The sequence below is a fragment of the Schistocerca piceifrons genome, chromosome 8, assembly GCF_021461385.2.
Source record: "Schistocerca piceifrons isolate TAMUIC-IGC-003096 chromosome 8, iqSchPice1.1, whole genome shotgun sequence".
In the NCBI taxonomy this organism is placed as follows: domain Eukaryota; kingdom Metazoa; phylum Arthropoda; class Insecta; order Orthoptera; family Acrididae; genus Schistocerca; species Schistocerca piceifrons.
The window spans coordinates 19105610-19124262 of record NC_060145.1 but is presented as its reverse complement, the minus strand read 5'-3'; the positions used below and the strand labels follow the sequence as shown (position 1 = coordinate 19124262).

At 43.0% G+C, this 18653-nt stretch overlaps 1 protein-coding gene across 2 annotated transcripts in view; it reads left to right on the top strand.

Moving 5' to 3' along the window:
* Positions 1–18653, top strand: part of LOC124711586 (bromodomain-containing protein 4-like) — a 222290-nt gene that overhangs the window by 187457 nt on the left and 16180 nt on the right. For both annotated transcript variants that reach the window (XM_047241734.1, XM_047241735.1), the window contains exons 6-10: positions 461–575; positions 3434–3627; positions 11345–11443; positions 15102–15266; positions 17734–17874. In XM_047241734.1, the coding sequence (XP_047097690.1) occupies positions 461–575; positions 3434–3627; positions 11345–11443; positions 15102–15266; positions 17734–17874 (714 nt within the window). The remainder of the gene's footprint in view (positions 1–460; positions 576–3433; positions 3628–11344; positions 11444–15101; positions 15267–17733; positions 17875–18653) is intronic.

The following is an 18653-nucleotide window of genomic DNA, read 5'->3' as shown; positions in this document are numbered from 1 at the left end:
AGGTATCCTGTTGTGGAATTCTGCGCTCTCTAAGACCATCCTTTTCGTCATTCAAACTACCGTTTGTTATATCTGCCAGTCTTCCTACACCTTTAACTACGGCAGTTCACGAGTAACCCCCAGCTGCGGCAGCTTGCGAGATAGAGGCAACATTTTGAAAGGCCTTGCGACCTTTTAGCAATCAGCAACTGAATTCTACAAGTTATTGTTTAAGATCACAAGCGAACAATACCAACAATGCAATAAGGTCGCTGTATCCTTTTATAGGTTCACAATCTGGTCACAATTTCATGGTCATACAATGCGTGTATCCTGAGAATAGAAGCAAGATATTAAACTCTGGTATCCCACGCAGAAATCGGGCAGATGTTGTCGAGTGCCAACAGTAATACTGTGTGGAGACTGATCGATTGTTGGCTGTAAAAGGGCGAAATCTGAAATGCTACTGTTGTGTTCGCAGTTCATGTACGAGTCAGAGAAGGACACAGTGCACAACCAATTGCTGAAGGAGATCCAGAGCGGAGTCAAGCTCAAGAGGGTGGTCACCAACGACCGCAGCAAACCGCAACTCGATGGTAAGTAGTAGCACGCTGTCTAGCTCTCACAAAGTGCAACATACAATCGGCCACACACAACGTCACTAGGGTGCTTAAATTCTTCTGTTTTGCTCGTAATACATACCAAGGGCAACACGATAACTCTACTGGTAATAACACTTTTTTCAGGAAATGGTATAACCATATCTGCGTTTGCTAAAATGGTAGAAGCTTTTGGCAACAGGCTTTTGATGAGTTCACGAACCTTACAGACGAGAAGGAAAGATTTCTGAAGTACATGAAAACTATTGTAGCGCCTAAAATAATTCAAGGCAAAAAGTAACAAGAAAGCTTGTCGCTACAGGGGGAACAAAAGTAAACACTGAGTATACTAAGAGTTTTGCTGTAGCTTGTTTAAGCTTTAAGTGACTGAGCGACATAATTATATGGCGCAAAAACTGACTCGATATCCCACTCTCCTTCCAAACAGGAATGCAGAGCCTCAGTACCTGATCAATTCACTGTGACAATAATAAAAGCACGTAAAATTCGAAGCAGTGCTTCAATGCGCAGCAATCAAAGGCGAAGGGGGAGAGGGAATACGATTAATGCGGCGTCGATGAATTCGCACTCGCACTCGCGGCAATGTCAAAACTAATCCCTATGCTCTAGTTTACTTCAGTCCGAAAAACCTTCACCTCAGAGTATAAATAAGCGAAAAAGTTCGCATCTGGCGTGGCGAGGGCGTAACTACGAGTTCTCGAAACGCTGCTCACTACATATACTTGTTCTGAATAGTGTGGCAGAACTTTCGAAATAAATGGCTAGATCCACCATGGTGCGAAACGTAACGCTCTCAGCGTACAGTACCATCGCTTTAAAAGTACGCACTGTTATAACTATCACACGAACAACGTGAAGGCGTATGCCTTCCCTACCACCTCCCACACCCACCCACACACACACAGTTTTATAAAATTAAACATGTTTCTACAAATGTGATCAAATATGTGACGAAAAAAATTAATAAGACGATGGTTTCGGTACTTTTACAATTTACAAGTTGACTACATCACACACTTCCGGTGTTCTTGAAGACAGAAAAAAACAAGGGCTTAGTTTACAGCGGCCAGTCTTGTATATGTGAAAAGCCTCATTTTTGTGAATATTTTTTTCATTCTTTGATTTCGTACTCGCGGAAGTATCATATCTGTTACAGTAATTGTGAAAATTTACACTTCTGTGCTGTTGCATAAGTATCTGGATAGAGAGGCAAGCTCCGGAAAAAAAAAGAAAAAAAAAAACACTGCAGTGCAGAGAATGCGGACGGTACAATTCTGTTACAACAGAAAGAATATGTTTCATGTTTCTTAACGAAACAATCGTACACAACAATGTTTTTCCGCCGCTGCAGAGTCTCTCAGTTGCAATAGACGCTAAGTTATTTGCGGCTAATCCCTTCCCTTTTCCACTCCTTTCGTAAATAAGTAGTAGCGAGAAAACAATCTAGCCGATTATCTGGGCACTATTTCTGTAGCACGCGGCCCGGGCTCTTGGCTCTGTCTCTTTAGAACACTTTCATCCCACTTCCCGGCGTCTCCACTGTAAAACATCTGTGCTGAGGGTAAGTAGACCGCGCCGCTTTGTCAGGAAACCTAACCACACTATCTGCAGAGCTCCCTGAGCAAGCGGTAGAGTCGAACTAACATGCCAAAAGAGGTGCCAGTGCAGAAAATTAGACCGGATGTTTTAAAAGGTACGAGAAGTTAGTTACGTATAAAACGAAGAAGCATGGTGCAGAGTAGCGAGGTGAGGACATTATTTTTGAGCAGGCCGGGATGGGTCGGGGTTGGATTTACCCACTTGTTTTCGTCAGATTTAGAGCGCATACTTCGTTGCCAGCTGTTTGGAAACAAACCAAACAGTAAGTTGTAGATAAGTGCCTACCAAGGCGTTAACGCTGTACGTCACAGTCCTTACGACGTTCTCTTTGTTTATCACATTACGATTTTTCGGTCCATTTTAAATTTCAGCGATACTGTCTTGTCTTATTCATTGATGGCGCCGGAAAACATCGCTAGAGCAAGGTACTGCGTGTCCCGTTCACGGTCTGGTTACAGGCAAAACACCCAGCAATGAAAACTGCGGTCTACACCCGACGAAGACAACTAGGGAGGATGTCGACGTGTTGTGGAACGGATATCACGATATTAATTCGCCTGAAGACCAATATGGTGGAAAATTGAAAATTTGGCCTAGAAAACCTAAAAAATTGCATCACACCATTTCAGATAAACGATGGCTCGGAAAGGGTTAAATATTTCTCTAGTGGCCGTATTCCTAGGAAGTTAGCAAGCCCAAGATCACCAGATTTAACACCAGCAGAGATCTTTCTACGTTGCTATGTGAACAATTTGTTAAATTGTAAACCAGCGGAGAGAGTGGATGATCTCGTACCTCACATTTCAACAACTAAAACTGTAATAATACTTTTATCACCCTTCAGTTCTTTCTCAATAGGCATTGCATATGAAGCTGCAGGTGAAAATTTTAGGCCAATACAGTTATAACAATAGTTCAGTATTAAAATGTCCTCAAAAATACAATGGCTCGATCTGTAAATTCACTTACTTGAATGTAAAGGTAAACTGCCGCAGATCGCATACTATTTGATTTACTGGACTAGTTTCGCTTTTCAGAAGCGAGCATTTTCGGATGTTCGATGCTATGGTAGCAACACGAGAAACGTTTAAAGCTTGGCGCCTTTGTCAACACAAAGTGATGTGAGCTAGATCGAGCAATTACTGTTTGTCGAATTCACTTTGCTCGGCTGGCGACCATTTTGCACCTGGCAGCAGCCTAGCCTCACTCCTGCACTTGTCTCGTGTGTGGCCCAGGACTGCGCAAGTTCCGGCGGCAGATGACCATCGAGGAGCAGATCCAGAAGGCCGAGGTAGAGCCCGACGCCGCGGAGCCGGACGAGCTCGACGACATCGATAAGGTGCGCGACGACCTGCAGTCGACCAAGCAGATGCTCGCGCTCGAACTCCGCAACAAGGAGGCAGTCGAGCGCGAGAACAAGCGCCTCCAGGTGAGTGCACAGACTTCCCAACACTGGGGGACGCCAGCAAATGCGCATCTCTACAAGAGGCGCACTTTGTAAGAGCACCGTTTGGATATAATGAATCCTTCCCATATAATAAACAACTTGCTACGTCCCTGAACACACACATTAGCGTGCTCTCAGTCGCCCTTCGTATTATTTGGCTTGAAGAGAAGTATGTTACACCTAGGTGGTCCCTTAATTGCCCTCAGCTTGCTGAGGGCCGTAGTAGTCAGCCTTTCCACACCACAGTGATTCAAAATTTGATGTCGCAGCTGCAATTTTAAGTCTGTGCCCGCTACTCCAATTTCAAGTATGTTTCACGTGGTTGCTTCTTTAGCTAATTGTCAACTGACTCAATTCCCAGAACATGTGGCTCGGTCAGATGGGTGTTACAGTGGATCCGGAGCTGTGAAAGTCCTTGGATAGTAGCAATTAGAAAGTTTCCGAGGTAACACTGAGATATGCTTTACAAGTAGCTCGTGGAGTCGCTTCCAACCAGGAAGTTCTTTGTTGCTAGATTTTCAATGTATAGCAGAGATCGTGTTAAGGCGATCAACTCTGCAGTTTTTACGCTACGTGCACTCAGCAGAATATACTTCTTGTGGCCCCCTTACGTGTGCAAAATCAAAACTAACCCCGTCGTTGACTTTCGATCCACCTGTGTTGACGCATTTGGAGTTGGGTAGTCATCGAGGATTGAATTAATCAGGCGTGTGGTGGGGTCAGTATTTTCTTAGGGCTATGGAAAAGGTCCAGCCCAATCATACTACACACCACAGGGAGCGCCAAGAGGGAAGTCCATGAACGCAGGCAACAGGGGGATTTGCTCCTTACACAGAGCCTCCAATCCTACCCCACCTGATGCACACATTTTTGAGCGATTTGTAAATACTCTTAACTGTTGGCTATAAAACCGAGTCGAGTAACACGCAAGGGTAGGCATCTAATGGATTGTGACCACATGGTTCACCACCAGTTGCTGGTATCTGACCCTCAGTGGTGCAATCAGAGCCTTCACCAAGAGGCTATCTACAGGGCTAATAGGGAAGGTTCCAGCTATCAACCGCATACCACTATGGTGACGAGGGTATAAGAAGCTCAAAACTAATGTCGTCAACCTGTAGGCGCCACATCCATAGTCCATATGGAGTAAGATCAAAGCTTTTGTAAAATCACAGAACAGTGTGGTCTGTGCTCCAGGAAGTGCTGCTGAGAAATCTGACAGTATTAGGTTCCCTCATGCAATCTGCCTTGAGCTGGTGTACACGTGGTAACCGTGTTAGCCTACTATGAAATTAAAGGTCTACAAATTTAAAATTTTCAACGACGTCAAGTAACAGGTCACTGGGATAAAGTTCTGGGTGAGGGTGCACATTTCTGAGTCTGCAAAAGTGCATAACGCGAGTTTTCGTGGGATAAAACTGATATCCCTGATTCAGGGTGCAATTATGTACTTTCTGTATGACTCCCTGAAATTTGCGCTCTGTGGTATGCAATGATGTGGAGCTGTAATACAGGCACAGCTCGTCAAAATACAGTGATGGTGACACTGTGGGTCCCACTACAGTCACAATACCACTGATGGCGATGGGGAAGATGGTTACGCTCAGAACCTGACTCTGAATTTCCTGTATTCTAGATTCCTGTACATATTGGTTTTTGAGGGCTAAATCCAAGGTATGCAGAATAAGGTTGGACCTATTACACCCAAAACAGTCAAACGGATAGGACATTACTGATAGAAACGGATAAGCAACCCAGGAGTCCAACTCAAACAGTTGGTATCGTTCGTCTTCCACAATTCAAAGAACACAAAAATTACGTGTTGGCAAAGCACAAAAGCATTGCGCATTGCAGATCCGAGACATATCAGTTGGTCTGTGGTGGACCGGAGTGCCCTAAAAACCACTTTGAAATTTCGATAGATGTGCTAAGACTTCCAGGCACCAACATACTCGTCCATTGACCATTCTTTAACAACACGCTCCCTCCATTGGGAGAGAAACAGCCCTTCTAGCAAAAAACGATTGCAAACCCGTGGATGTGTTTTATACTGTCGCTGTTAAGATGTTTAAGCATTTGGTTACGGATTCTGTCAGGTCCTGGGGCTGTGTCTCGACACTCTGAAAATGAACGACGGAACTCCCATTTACTAACGGAGCAACTGTGATTCGAGGCCTCCTGCATGGAAGGATAAATAGTCTTTCTGCGCCAGCGCCTCCCAGGTCACTAAATTACGATGGTAGTTACTATATGCGGACACTTGAGTGAGTTGTGGTGCAATGACCTTGCGATCAGTACAGATGTCGCCACTGAGGGAGATGCCACGAATTGCTGTACAGTGAGTGTCCGCAAATGAGGCGGAGTTAAGCCCATACTTGAGACGATGGGGTGTGGGCTCCTGTAAATGTACATATTGTTCCCAACACTTGCGCTTTTTTTTAAATTAAAAACCGCGCCTTCGCTCGACGTCACTATTAAATGTTACGTGAAAGGATGGCGTTTGTGTACTGAAGTGCGCTTTTGACGCTCTCTGATAGCTGCAGCTATTTCTCCACACCACCACGTCACATTTCTGGCGGGAAGGGCCTGATGAAGAGGGTATTGCTCCTTCCACAGTGTGTATAATCGTGTCAGTAGTATCTTGTACCACTCCTTCGATATCCTTTGGAGGTGAAAGCTTGCTAATTTGAGATATTACATACTATTACCGTAGTTAGCAGGTGGACACAGAACAGCCACAGTTTCTAATGCAGTATTCAGTGGCAGCTGCTTACTGAAAGAGTCGGAGTATATGAGTTTGCAGACTTCCCTCTCGGTATTAACAATATTTTTGCGTTAGGATCTGTAATTTTTAACAACAGGGAGCTGAGTTTCTGACAATCATGTCCAGTGAAATGCCACGCCGACTGCACAGTAAGTAGCCGCTAATCGAAGGAGTTCGGATAGTTGGCGATGGTAGCCGTTACAATTCCACTGAAAGAATATCAGACTGGGTTCTGAGAAAGCAGCAAAAGGGAAATGGGAGTATAGATTACTTTTTTGTTGAGTCATCAGTATTCATAAACTCGAGAGAGAGAGAGAGAGAGAGAGAGAGAGAGGGGGGGGGGGGGGGGCTGATGTACCATCCCCTGACTGAAAAACAGGCACTGACATTTGGCCAGGACCATGAGCTGATGTTTGAGTCCTTGTCATCGCGCAACGTGTGAATTTTGGCACAATGTTCGCAAAGTTTGGCGTTATATGGATTGGGAGAGAGAAAAGAAAACCCATGAATATAAGACACTTGATCGTCTGTTGCATCAAGATGTAACAAAAAGTTTGAATGACTACAGAACTGATAATAATAACTGCAGTCATTCAAATTTTTTCTTACAATATCGATGCAAAAGACGACCAAGCGTTTTATATTCCTGGTTTTTATTTTCCCTGTTGAAAATTGAACGTATTAGCAAATAATGCGGGTGGTGCACTGGGCGGTTTATACATGTAGGGGGGTCGTTTACACAATATCTGCCCACATGCACTGTTCTTCCACACGTCCCACAAGTAGCCTCATTAGTCCATGTGTCCAAGCCTGTGGCACCTGAAACATCCCTCAGGAGAAGAAAAATACGATTTGGCATCGCACCTATGAACCATGATCTTAATATTCTCAGGTAAAAGATTTCCACTGAAAGGCAGAATGAAGCTTCCAGGGCCCACTCTATTATCCTCAGGTCCTCTCTGAATGCACACCACTCTAATTAGTGCGCAGTTCTTCGTCTGTTTGTGTAGTGTCAGATCCATGTGGAAGATAAGACAATGAATCCTGTTGAGTTTGTTATGAAAAGAGATGGTAATTGCTATATCTCCGAGCTTGTTGTAGATGTGAAATGCCTGTTATTGGTTAGGATTCAAAATCTTGACCAACAAAAATCCTTTTCTCATTTTCTCTATTGCAGCAACTTTCCCGAACCTATCCTTAATATTCTCAACGGAGAACAGTGCCTTTGTTGTTGCTGAAGATTCTCAGTCAGTTCTGAAGCATGCCAAGAACTGGGTACGTCTCTGTATTAAAATCTTGCTTTCCAACTGCTCAGACGGCCATGTTGGCGCGACCACTGGTATGGGCGAGTTTGATCCGTTTCATTGCGGATCTCTCGCTCCGATGCCACTCCCTGCGATCTGAGCTCTCCTACGGCAGAGGCTACCTAGCACAGCAGCCGCTGCCCGGAGTCCCAGATTTGACAGGTGCCATCTCCGCCGCATATATGGAGAATTTACGGCTCAGACTAAAGCAGAGCTATATCTGGAGTGTCAGCGGGCTACAACCGTGTAGTGTACGAACCCCGACGCCTCCCCCTCCCCCCTCCCCACACACACAACAGATTGGCTATGGTTCTGGGTTTCCAGTGAAAACAAAGATTCGCACAGCGCACAACGGAAATATTATACACCACGTAAGGCGTTCTTTTCCAAACGGCGCAGTATCTGTGAAATTTAGAGAGGAGGTCAAACCCTACGGCGGGACCATAAGTAACTAACTCAAAAAGGTTAAGGAAGAGGTTATGAAATGAGCTAAAACTGACGGCTGCCCTTAAAATAGCTGAGTCATCAACATAGGAACATGACTAGGTATAAGACTCCTTATAGTCGCCTCTTACGACAGGGAAGCCATAAGCGCGAGTGTGTTCCAGACCCGATATCGCAGGAGGGAGGGGCGGGGGAGGAGGAAATTAGATCAGATGGTAGAAAATTTCATTCAATGACTCCTCAGGTAGCGCAGCCACCCTCGAAGGAGATAACTTAAAACATGCTTTCTCGAACGATACTAATTCGTGTGCGAATTAACAAGAACTGTGTGTTTTTTATGTGAACATTACATGGGAATGAGGAATTTTACAACCAAAAGGACCGCTTACCATCATATTACTACCGAAACGAACAAGAATACTGGAGTAAATTAAGGGACACAAATTTCTCTCACGCTCATCAAATATAACTTGCCAGGGATTCTATGAAGAAGAACCGCCAGGGATATTCTTCACCACAACAACTGTGCTATACTGACCGAGATTTAGAAATAAATTGAAACGGCTTGTGCAGCAATTATAACCTGCACTTCCGCGAGCTTTCTTCTTTCTTCCCAAGCGATGGTCGTGTCAGCCTGCAGTAACTATATTCAGACCTGAAGAAGTAAAACGCAATCCAGCACCGTGACGTCAAACAACAGCATACAATATAGAATGCATCCATCACTGATAACTGGAAATAAAGGGCAAAACTCTACACTTCTTAGATCGCTGGTACTCTATAAAGTGACACAGACGACTCAACACACTCGTTTACCGTAGTAAGGTGATCAATCTGATTAGCTTCAGTAACTGTGGAAGGCGATCTTACGATTCCTCGTACGCCTGTATGCATCGAGTGTTTTTAAGTTTGTAGTTTTTATTTCCCTGACATGTACGTAAATTCTTTGTACCACCAGGATAAATACGACGAAACAGTCAAATAACAAGGAAATTCTTTTCCACAATTGCACAAATAAATCAACAGTTTACTGTAGTCACCAAAACGATTCCAACCAATGAACATGTGCAGTCTTTAATTGAGCACGCGTTCTCCTAGGATGGAAGAATGTAGGAGTTAGGTCTGGACAAAGCCTTAAAAAAAATAAAAAATTAAAAAAAAAGAAATAAGTACGACTTACAGCACCACGCAGGTTATTTTCCACCATGGTTATATGCAGTAGAACATTAGTCAAAAGAATAGAAGCTCATTGCATATTCTAACAGCTTAACTTCGAATAAAAAGAATTGTTGATGTTTTACTCTGAGCTTGCATATTTGTTTTTAAACTATAAAACAGATACAGATTAGGAAAATCACCTTCTTATTACAGTGGAAGCAAGCTTAAGAATCAGTAATACAGGATATTCACAGCCATGAGCTAAAGTTCATTTTCGAAAAATGCATCCATACCGAATTCTTAATGAGCACATTGCGAGACCACAATATCAAACTAAGCTTAAATTTTCGATGCTCCAAAAAATTGCAACTTTAGGCTTCTTTACATATTCTTGGACTATTTGGATCACGTGATTGCCTTAGACCTCAGTAAAACCCATTGCTTCAGAATCTGCCCTTGTTGCCTTAGACCATTTTGCTCTTTTACAACCAAATGTGCCAATTTATTGCGTGATCTGCTCCGTATACATCCAAGCAAGGACGCAAGACATTTTTGCGCAGCTCTGAGGGAACGAACGATGAACGCCGTTCTACCGCCCCGCACCGTTTCAGCAGAGCGGCCGGTTATTTTCGCCGCTCCAGTAAGACTCGCCCACGGGCCGCGACTGCGCTGCCAAGTGACAGGTTACCAAACGCAGGAGTGCGGTCGTTACTTCAACAGCTTTGTCAGCTGTCCGTGTCACGCGCGGCCCTGCCAAAAACAATATGACACGCGCGTCTTTCACACCCACAAGCAGTGCATGTAATCTCTAAAGAAAAGCACTCGTTTCTGGGAGGACTCTCCCGACCGTCCGCTGTTAATTTTTAACTGTCACTATCTGTCTATATTACGCAATATTGCATTTTTCAGAACAACAAGTTTAGGTTGCCAAATATCGCTTATGGCTCTTTGAGATAAAATACTTGGTCACATTTCTAAAATGGGGTAATGGAAAAGTTTACATTTCAAGGGGGAGAAATAGGGGATAAAAGCTTTTTTATTTTTATTTTTTAAAATATGTTGCTATTAAAGCAATTTTTAAGTTAAACCAGCGAAAATTTTATTCGCTTTACCAATCGAAGATGAAAATGAGGTGTTTCAGCATTTTTGAAAATTTAACCGCTATGGGAATGAAATAGTGGGAAGCTCTTTTTTAAAATAAATCATTAAAAACTACTTAAGTATTTTTAAAGCTACATGCATGATAAATGGTATTTGACTTCTCGGTTACAAATGAAAAAAAAAATCGTGTTTCTGGTATTTTTTTCAACTTCTAATGGGGTAAGATAGGGGATAAAATTATTTACGAAAATACTTCATTATGTAAGTATTTTTGAAGCTAAATCTATGAAAACTTGAATTTGGCTTGTCGGTTGAAATATGTTTCATGGCTTTTGGAAGTCCAACCCCTATAGCAGCGAAATAGGGAATGAAAATTTTTATGGAAACGTTTCATAATGAAATCATTTTTGACGCTAAATCTATGAAAATTTGTATGTGGGTTCTCTATTAGAATAAAAAAATACAAAAGAGATCGAAGTATGGAGTGAAATGTTGTATTAAAATATTTAATGTGAACGCATTTTTAAAACCAGATCTTTGAAAACTGGTATTTTTTGGTTGCTTTAAAAATTTTAAAGCTAAATCTATGAAAACTGGTATTTCACTTCTCGGTTATATATAAATACGTGTTAAGGGATGAAAGTTTCTGACGACGAGAACACAAGAGGCATGATTAACACAAACCTATGATTCCAGTTACCAGAATCGCCTTCTGATCAGAAGTACGTTCGGAAAAAACGTAACCACAAATACGCAATTATCTCGCAAACGGCTGGATTGCATACCTTTTTTCCGACCGTTTTCGCCCCTATTATATTATATCTTCATGTGTGCCAGTTTTCGCTGTTATGATATATCTCGGTTGGTGTTTTCTTCCATGGTGTCTGGTACCGTGGAGCCCGACGAATTCAATCAACTCCTGCCGCAGGCACGCGTGCTGGACTTGGAGGCGGAAGTGGAGAAGCTGCGGGCGCAGATGCAGTCGGGCGGGCAGACTCCGGCGGCCAAGCGCTCGGAGGAGCAACAGGTAAGAAACTGCTGCTGCCACTCTGCCCCGTGCAAGCCGCGTAACGCCTGCGTCCTCCTACATCCGTCTCAACCTACTCATTGTATTCTAATCAAGCCTTGGTCTCTCTCCACAGTTTTTAAATCCCACACTCTCTTTCATTGCCAAATTGAAGATTCCTCGCTGCCTCAGGGCACGTCTTATAACCAAATTCCTTCTTTTAGTCGAGTTGTGCCATAAACTCCTTTCCTTCCCAGTTCTATTCAGTGCTTCTTAGTCACCCGACATGTCCCTCTGATCGATCTTTAGAATTCTTCCGTATCACCTCATTTCAAAACCTTCCATTCTCTTCTTATCTGAACTCTCTATGTTTTTACATACAGGGCTACAGTTCATTCAGAGGAATATCTTCAGAAAAAAGTTCCTCTTTTCCCGAAATACTGTTCTTCCTATTGCCAGTCTGCATTTTATATTCTTTCTACTTCAGCCATTATCAACGGTCATGCTGCCCAAATAGTACAACTCATCTACTATTTTTAGAGTCTCATATCCTATCCGAATTCCCCCAGCATCGCCTGATTTAATTCGATTATCCGTTATCCTTGTTTTACTTTTATCGGTACTCACCTTTTCTTCAAGACACTATCCACACTCTTTACTTTCTCTTGCAAGTCCTTTGTCATCTTCAACAAAATTACAATGTCATCAGCAGACCTCATAATTTTCACTTTCTTTCTCTAAACTTTAATTCTGTCTCATATTTCTCTTTGATTTCCTTTACTGTTTTCCTAATGTACAGACTGAATAACACCGGGGTTAGACTACAACCCTGACTCACTTCCTTCTCAACTACTACTTCCCTTTCCATGTCTCTCTCGATTCTTGTAACTACAGTCTGATGTGTGTACAAGTTGTAGTTGGCCTTTCGCTCCCTGTATTTTCTCCCTGCTACCTCCAGAATTTCAAAGAGTGCATTCCAGTCAACACTAAAAACCTTCTCTACATCTGCAAATGCTAAAAAATATGTTTGCCTTTCTTCTTCAAAAATGTTCAAATGTGTGTGAAGTCTTATGGGACTTAACTGGTAAGGTCATCAGTCCCTAAGCTTACACACTACTTAACCTAAATTATCCTAAGGACAAACACAAACACAAACACACACACACACACACACACACACACACACACACACACACACACACCTATGCCCGAGGGAGGACTCGAACCTCCGCCCGGGACCAGCCGCACAGTCCATGACTGCAGCGCCTAAGACCGCCTGGCTAATCCCTCGTGGCCTTTCTTCTTCACTTCAGCTTTTCTTCTAAGATAAGGCGTGGGACCAGTATGTCCTTGCCCTTTTCTACATTTCTCAAAAACCCAAACTGATCTTCCCCGGGGTCGTCTTTTATCAGTTTTTCCATTCTTCTGTAAAGAATTCCTATCACAATTTTGTAATCATGAGTGCTGATGGTTCAGCAATGTTCACATCTTTCAACATCCAGTTCTTTGTAACTGCAATTCTTACATTTTATTCCTGAAATCTGAAGATATTCCGCCTGTCTCATACACCTTTGGTGGAACTGTTTTGTGATGGTTGCGTCTCCCAACGCTCTGAATATTGCCTTAGTTTCCCTTGTACAGCACTTCTGTACATTCCTTCCAGCTTCAGCTTTCTCTTCTTTGCTTAGTATGGGCTTCTCATCTGAGCTCTTAATATTTACATGTGTGTTTCTGTTTACTACGAAGTTCTCTCTAATTTTTATATAAACGTCATCCATAGGGGGCAGTCAAATGAAAACGAGGCAGATGGATGGAAAAAAATAACTGTTTATTATTTAAAAAGTAACCGCCATAAATGTTAATACATTTATCCGCTGTGAGACAAGACGGTCAGTGCCTTCATGGAAAACTGTCTGCAGTTTCCTACGGAACCATGTTTGTACCCAAGCGTGTACCTCTTCATCTTAAGCAAATCAACGGCGGCGATTGTCTTTCTTCAGAGCACCAGAAATATGGAAATCACATGGAGAGAGATCGGGATTGTAAGAACGACGTGTAACGGCTTGGCAGCGAAAGTTTTGCAGCATAGTTGAAACAGCCTTGGTGTTACTGGGTCACCTCTTTTGATGCTAGTCAGTTGTCAGGATGAGCATTACTGCAAAAGGGCATTTGATTCTAAAACATTGTGTCCGGGTGAAAAACACTAAATAAATTACTTTTTCTCTCTTAACAACCTGTGGGCAGGGTGGGTTCTTCCTTGGCTCGGGTATGAAGTAGAATGAAACAGCATTTTTCATAAGATAACTTTTCTTGAAAGATTTGTACAATGGTTTCCTTACTGGATTGTTCTGGCTCGGAGAGCGGCAGCTGTGTCGTTTGCGAAGCCTTCTGCTGCGTGAGCGGCGGCATCTGATTATGCCTGGCGGTGTGTATCTCGTGTCGCTGTTTCGCTCAGTTGACTGGAAACGCGCATCGTGAGGTGGGCCGTTTAATTATTGAGAACGAAGTTGTGAATAGGATGGTGATACCTTGGACGTGGCGTCTCAGTGTTTCTCTTCTCTATGCGGCCGTGTGCGTCAGTGTTGTGCGTCGGCCCGTGGAGTGGCGCGGCGGGGGAAGGCCAGTGTCCCTGACTCGAACAACGGACTCCAGCTTGCCAGTCTTCGGCTGTCAGATCTTCATCAACAGCTCACAGGTGACTGCTGATGTGAGGCTGTCTCCTTCCCGTCCTCACGAGTCACCCGGGTGCGTAAAAATCAGTCTTCAAATACCTTCTAACTTCTGTCTTCTGGTGGCGAGGCTGCTGCTTGCTATTCCATTACAGCGGCGGACTGGGCGCTTCTGTGCACGATGTAGTCTCTTTCTGCATGACGGCCTTCAGCACCGACTGAACTGTACTGGAACTGAACTCGAACCAAAACTGAACCGAAAACTACTGTCGGGCCCACTGCGTCTCGCGTATATATTTACTTCAGTTCACTAGAGGTGAACGACTTCATGGTTATTGCCTCTTCTGTCACGTTGAAGAGCTTCTCGAAGAATCTTCTTAACGTCGGTCATTGGCTTTTGGAATGTACGCGAGGGCCTTTGATCACATGTGACAACTGACATGTGAGCCGGTCGGGTGATGCCCTGACGGCTGAATCGACAGCTTCCGCTTATGTGGGGAGGGTAATGGCTTCTCCTGCGCGTGCTGACTTGCAAGTGCCGGCAATTGCCACTGCTGCTCTGCCCGCTGTTTGCCAGTGTTTAACTTTTCTAAACTAAACTAAGTTTTCATTTATTTTCTAATTTCTACTTCACTTCACATTGATTTCACTAATTTATTTACCTATCTTAAGTACCGATTTCCATATTATTGGAGCCCTGAAGAAAGACATTCGTGGTCGTCGATTTGCTTCGTATGAATCGTATGAAAAGGTGCGCATCTGGCTAAAGTCACAGTTCTGTAGGCAACCGCAAACATTTTCCCATGACCGCACTGACCGTCGTGTGTTGATTACTTTTGAAATTATAACCAGCTTGCTTACTTTTTTCCCATATGCCTCGGTTTCATTTGATTGCCCCATATTCTTGGTCGGAAAACAGTAAAATAACATGCAAATACCATTCATGCCTAGCGGTACTAGTGGACAGTTTAGAATTCAGTAATGTTTCCGACGGTGACAATTTGTTGCAGGAGATCAAGAAACTGCGGGAGCAGATGCGCGAGGCGCAGAAGGCGACGGAGGAGCTGGAGAAGAAGTACCACGACACGGCGGGCCAACTGGACATGACGCGGGCAGAGGTGGACGACCTGCAGCGCAAGAACCAGGCGCTCGAGAAGAAGCTGGCCGCGCTGAAGGTAGCGCAGCCGCAGCCCAGCCCCGGGGCCCCACCCTAGAACTCCCGCAAGTAGAGAGCGCGCTAGTGCACGGTAAGACTAGCTGTAGCTGCGGCTGCGTCTGCCACTGGGCAGCGAACCTCTCTCCTGCAGGTCGTATCACTCGTGCTTGGACGGTGACGACCGCGGGTGAATACCTCACAACAACTCCACTGTTGCTAACACGCCGCCTGCCGGAATGAGTCTCCTTACTTGCTCCTGTATTTTGAAATATTTCACTATTTTTTTATTACAGCCCACCGTTAATTAAAAAGAATACGATCGGCAGTATTAAACATCTCTCGTGCAGATACTGACCTAGCACTTTCTTCTATGACTTTTGCAGGGACTTGAGGCTTCCATGGAGGTGTGCCACATGAATGCTTTAACGGGAGTCATACGTATTTGTTTTACAATACGAAAGTAGAGCTACGGCACAACTCAAAATACAACATTTCTCAGTGCCATAATGCCACTCAGTGTTTGATTTACGATAGCTTTTTATTTTTGTGATCTAGTTGTGATCTTGGCTCCACGGTAGTCTAACCTCTGCATAATGACTGCAATTTGCTTCCACTTGAATTTGATTACAGTCGTCAAGACTTCGTATTTCTCCACAATTTTCATTCCCCACTCTTCCCTTTATTACCAAATCGACAATACGTTGATGCCCCAGCTGTATCCTATCAACCGATCACTTTTTTTTTAGTCATGTTGTGTAATGCATGTCATTTACCCCAATTTAATGCCGTGTCTCCTCATTAGCTATCCGATCTACGCACCTAAACTTCACAATTATTCTGTAGCACCACATTTCAAAGGCTTCTACTGATTTCTTGTCTGCACTGCTTATCGTCCACGTTTCAGGTCTGTACAAGGCTATACTCCACATAAACATCTTTAAAATTGGCTTCTTAACACTTATAATTTATATTCGATGTTAATATATTTCTCCTTTTCAAAATGGTCTTGTTGTTATTGCCAGTCTGCTTTTCATATCCTCCCTACTTAAGCCATTGTCAGTTACTTTGACGCACAAATATCAAACTCGTATATTATTTTTAGTGGCCCATTTCCTAGTCCAATTCCCTTCGCAAATTCTCTTGAACTTACGCTTCAGTACTTGTTGACAAGGTAACTTGGCGGACCATCTTTGGTAACAACGGCTGAACGTAACACTTGCTCATTTTCCATAAAGCAACAGCACAGTACCTCAATGACGCCTATCCTGTTTACTAGATAGATCGTTGCGTCGTCATCAACATCATTAAACTGTTCTTCTTCACATTACTGATTATGGGATCGGTTGAAGCCCGACATCTAATGGCTGACATGTTCAAACCAGATAGGAATTCTTGCTCAGTTTTTAAACGCTTGAGTTCACATAAAAAAGAATGTAGACAGCAGATCTAATCAGAATCACAAAATGCATCTACACGAACTGCAAATACATTGCTGTAGGCTCTGGTATTACCGAAGACGTGTCGAAAAGGGATTTCACAACTAAACACAAAAATTACTTTTTTTTTATTACTTGCGGTATATTAATTGCTGACATTTTCATATAGCTGCCTCTTAAAAATCACAGATCATAGAATATAAGTTTATGTGATGTTTCTCTCCGAAATGGGAGCACACTCACATCCAACTTTTATTCGTTCCTTCCTGGAACACTCAGTACAGAATGCAAGGATAGTGTGTACGGTAGACCGACAAAAAAATATACTTTAGACAAATCTCAATGCAGCACTTTATATACAAGTTCTATATTTTTATTCAAGCTCGTAACAAGAATTATAAACTTTAATATTAGCACACGCGAACCGCAAAAACACACATCAAACTCTTCCTCGATTTGGAATACCAGCGGAGGTCAGTAGGGTCCGAAGTGCAACAGGGCTCAATGTAACCACTGTTCTGCACGGTCAAACATAATAAATCCAAAGAAGAAATATTTTCAATTTACAAAAAATGAACCTCCAGTTAGTGACTGCCCAGTCCTCATTTGTACGTTTCAGTTAGTTATGTCCTGTAAGTAGTGTTTTGTTGCTGAATAGTGTATATAATAAATATGTATTAACCAAAATCGTCGAGAAGCTATAACACTGTAAACACAGCTACAGCTCGTTGCTATCGCAAAAAGGTTTCTGTTATGATATTACTGTAGAGTGATTGTTTGTTTACAGAGAAGCAGCAGTTTATGCGCAGAATGTGAGTATATCAGGCGCTCATGCGCATACGCTACAGACAGGAGGTAAGTAAGTATGAGTCACGAAGGAAAGACAGATAGCAAATGAAAGAAAAAAAAAAGATCACCACCAACAATGAAAATCGCCACCACCATTTCTTTATACTGTGTGTACGAGCTGCACCTCCGGCGAGAGGGGTTGCAGGGTTGCTGACGGCTCTCCCGGATGACGGCGATATATGTGCGTGCATGTGCTTTCAGGATAACCCGGGACTCGTGCTGTCCAAGCAGCCGTCCGCCAAGAAGGTGGGAGCCGCTGTGACCAACAACCAGAGGCCCGGCGAAGAAGACGAGGAGTCGGAGTACACGGAGGAGACCGAGACCGAGACGGAGTCCTCAGAGGTACTGCCACTGTAGCAGCTGCAGTCAAGTTTCTAAACAGTGCAAAGTTTTGAGTTTCCAGCCGCATAAACTCGTCGACGTTTGGCTACTCTCCCTACTTTCGCCGGAATATTACTGTATAATATCTCTACTAACGGGTTGAATTGAATTTTTTTAAAATTTTCTTTTTCCACATATGTACTATCTCCACAGAAATATGTTCCGTTCACTATGAAGTTTACCAAGCTATCCTTTTCTTCCTCATCAGAAGTGGGGTATCAATTCCCTATCCTGATAATGTTAAATTTATCGTATTTATATGCCGTTTTCTCAGGAACTATCCACGGTAATAAAAAGTAACTTTGCCAAAATATAGAGTCATATCATATACATTGCTTGATCAACTGTCAAATATATAACTTCTTTTGGAATCAACATATGAATTTTTAATGAAAATCTTTAATTTTTTTGTAATTATTTTAAAAAAGTATTGATGCTCAAACTACGAGTTCTCTCTCTATCATTGTACATTCACATAAATATAATACCGCTGTCCGTAAGAGACAAAAATTTCAGTTTTAGCTTAAGTAGTTTCTGAAATAATGGGAAACATTTGCAAAAAGAGTTGTGAAGTAAAGGAAAAGTCACTATTGAATGAAGAGAGAGCCTAAAACTCTCCAGCTTTGTAATCTTTATGTTCTTCAGGATCAACGAAATGCTATCTCTGTCTCCATCTGAGGTATGTTGCTGCTTCTGTTACATTTGTGACCACAACTTCTGACTTGGAAGCTTGCTGTTTG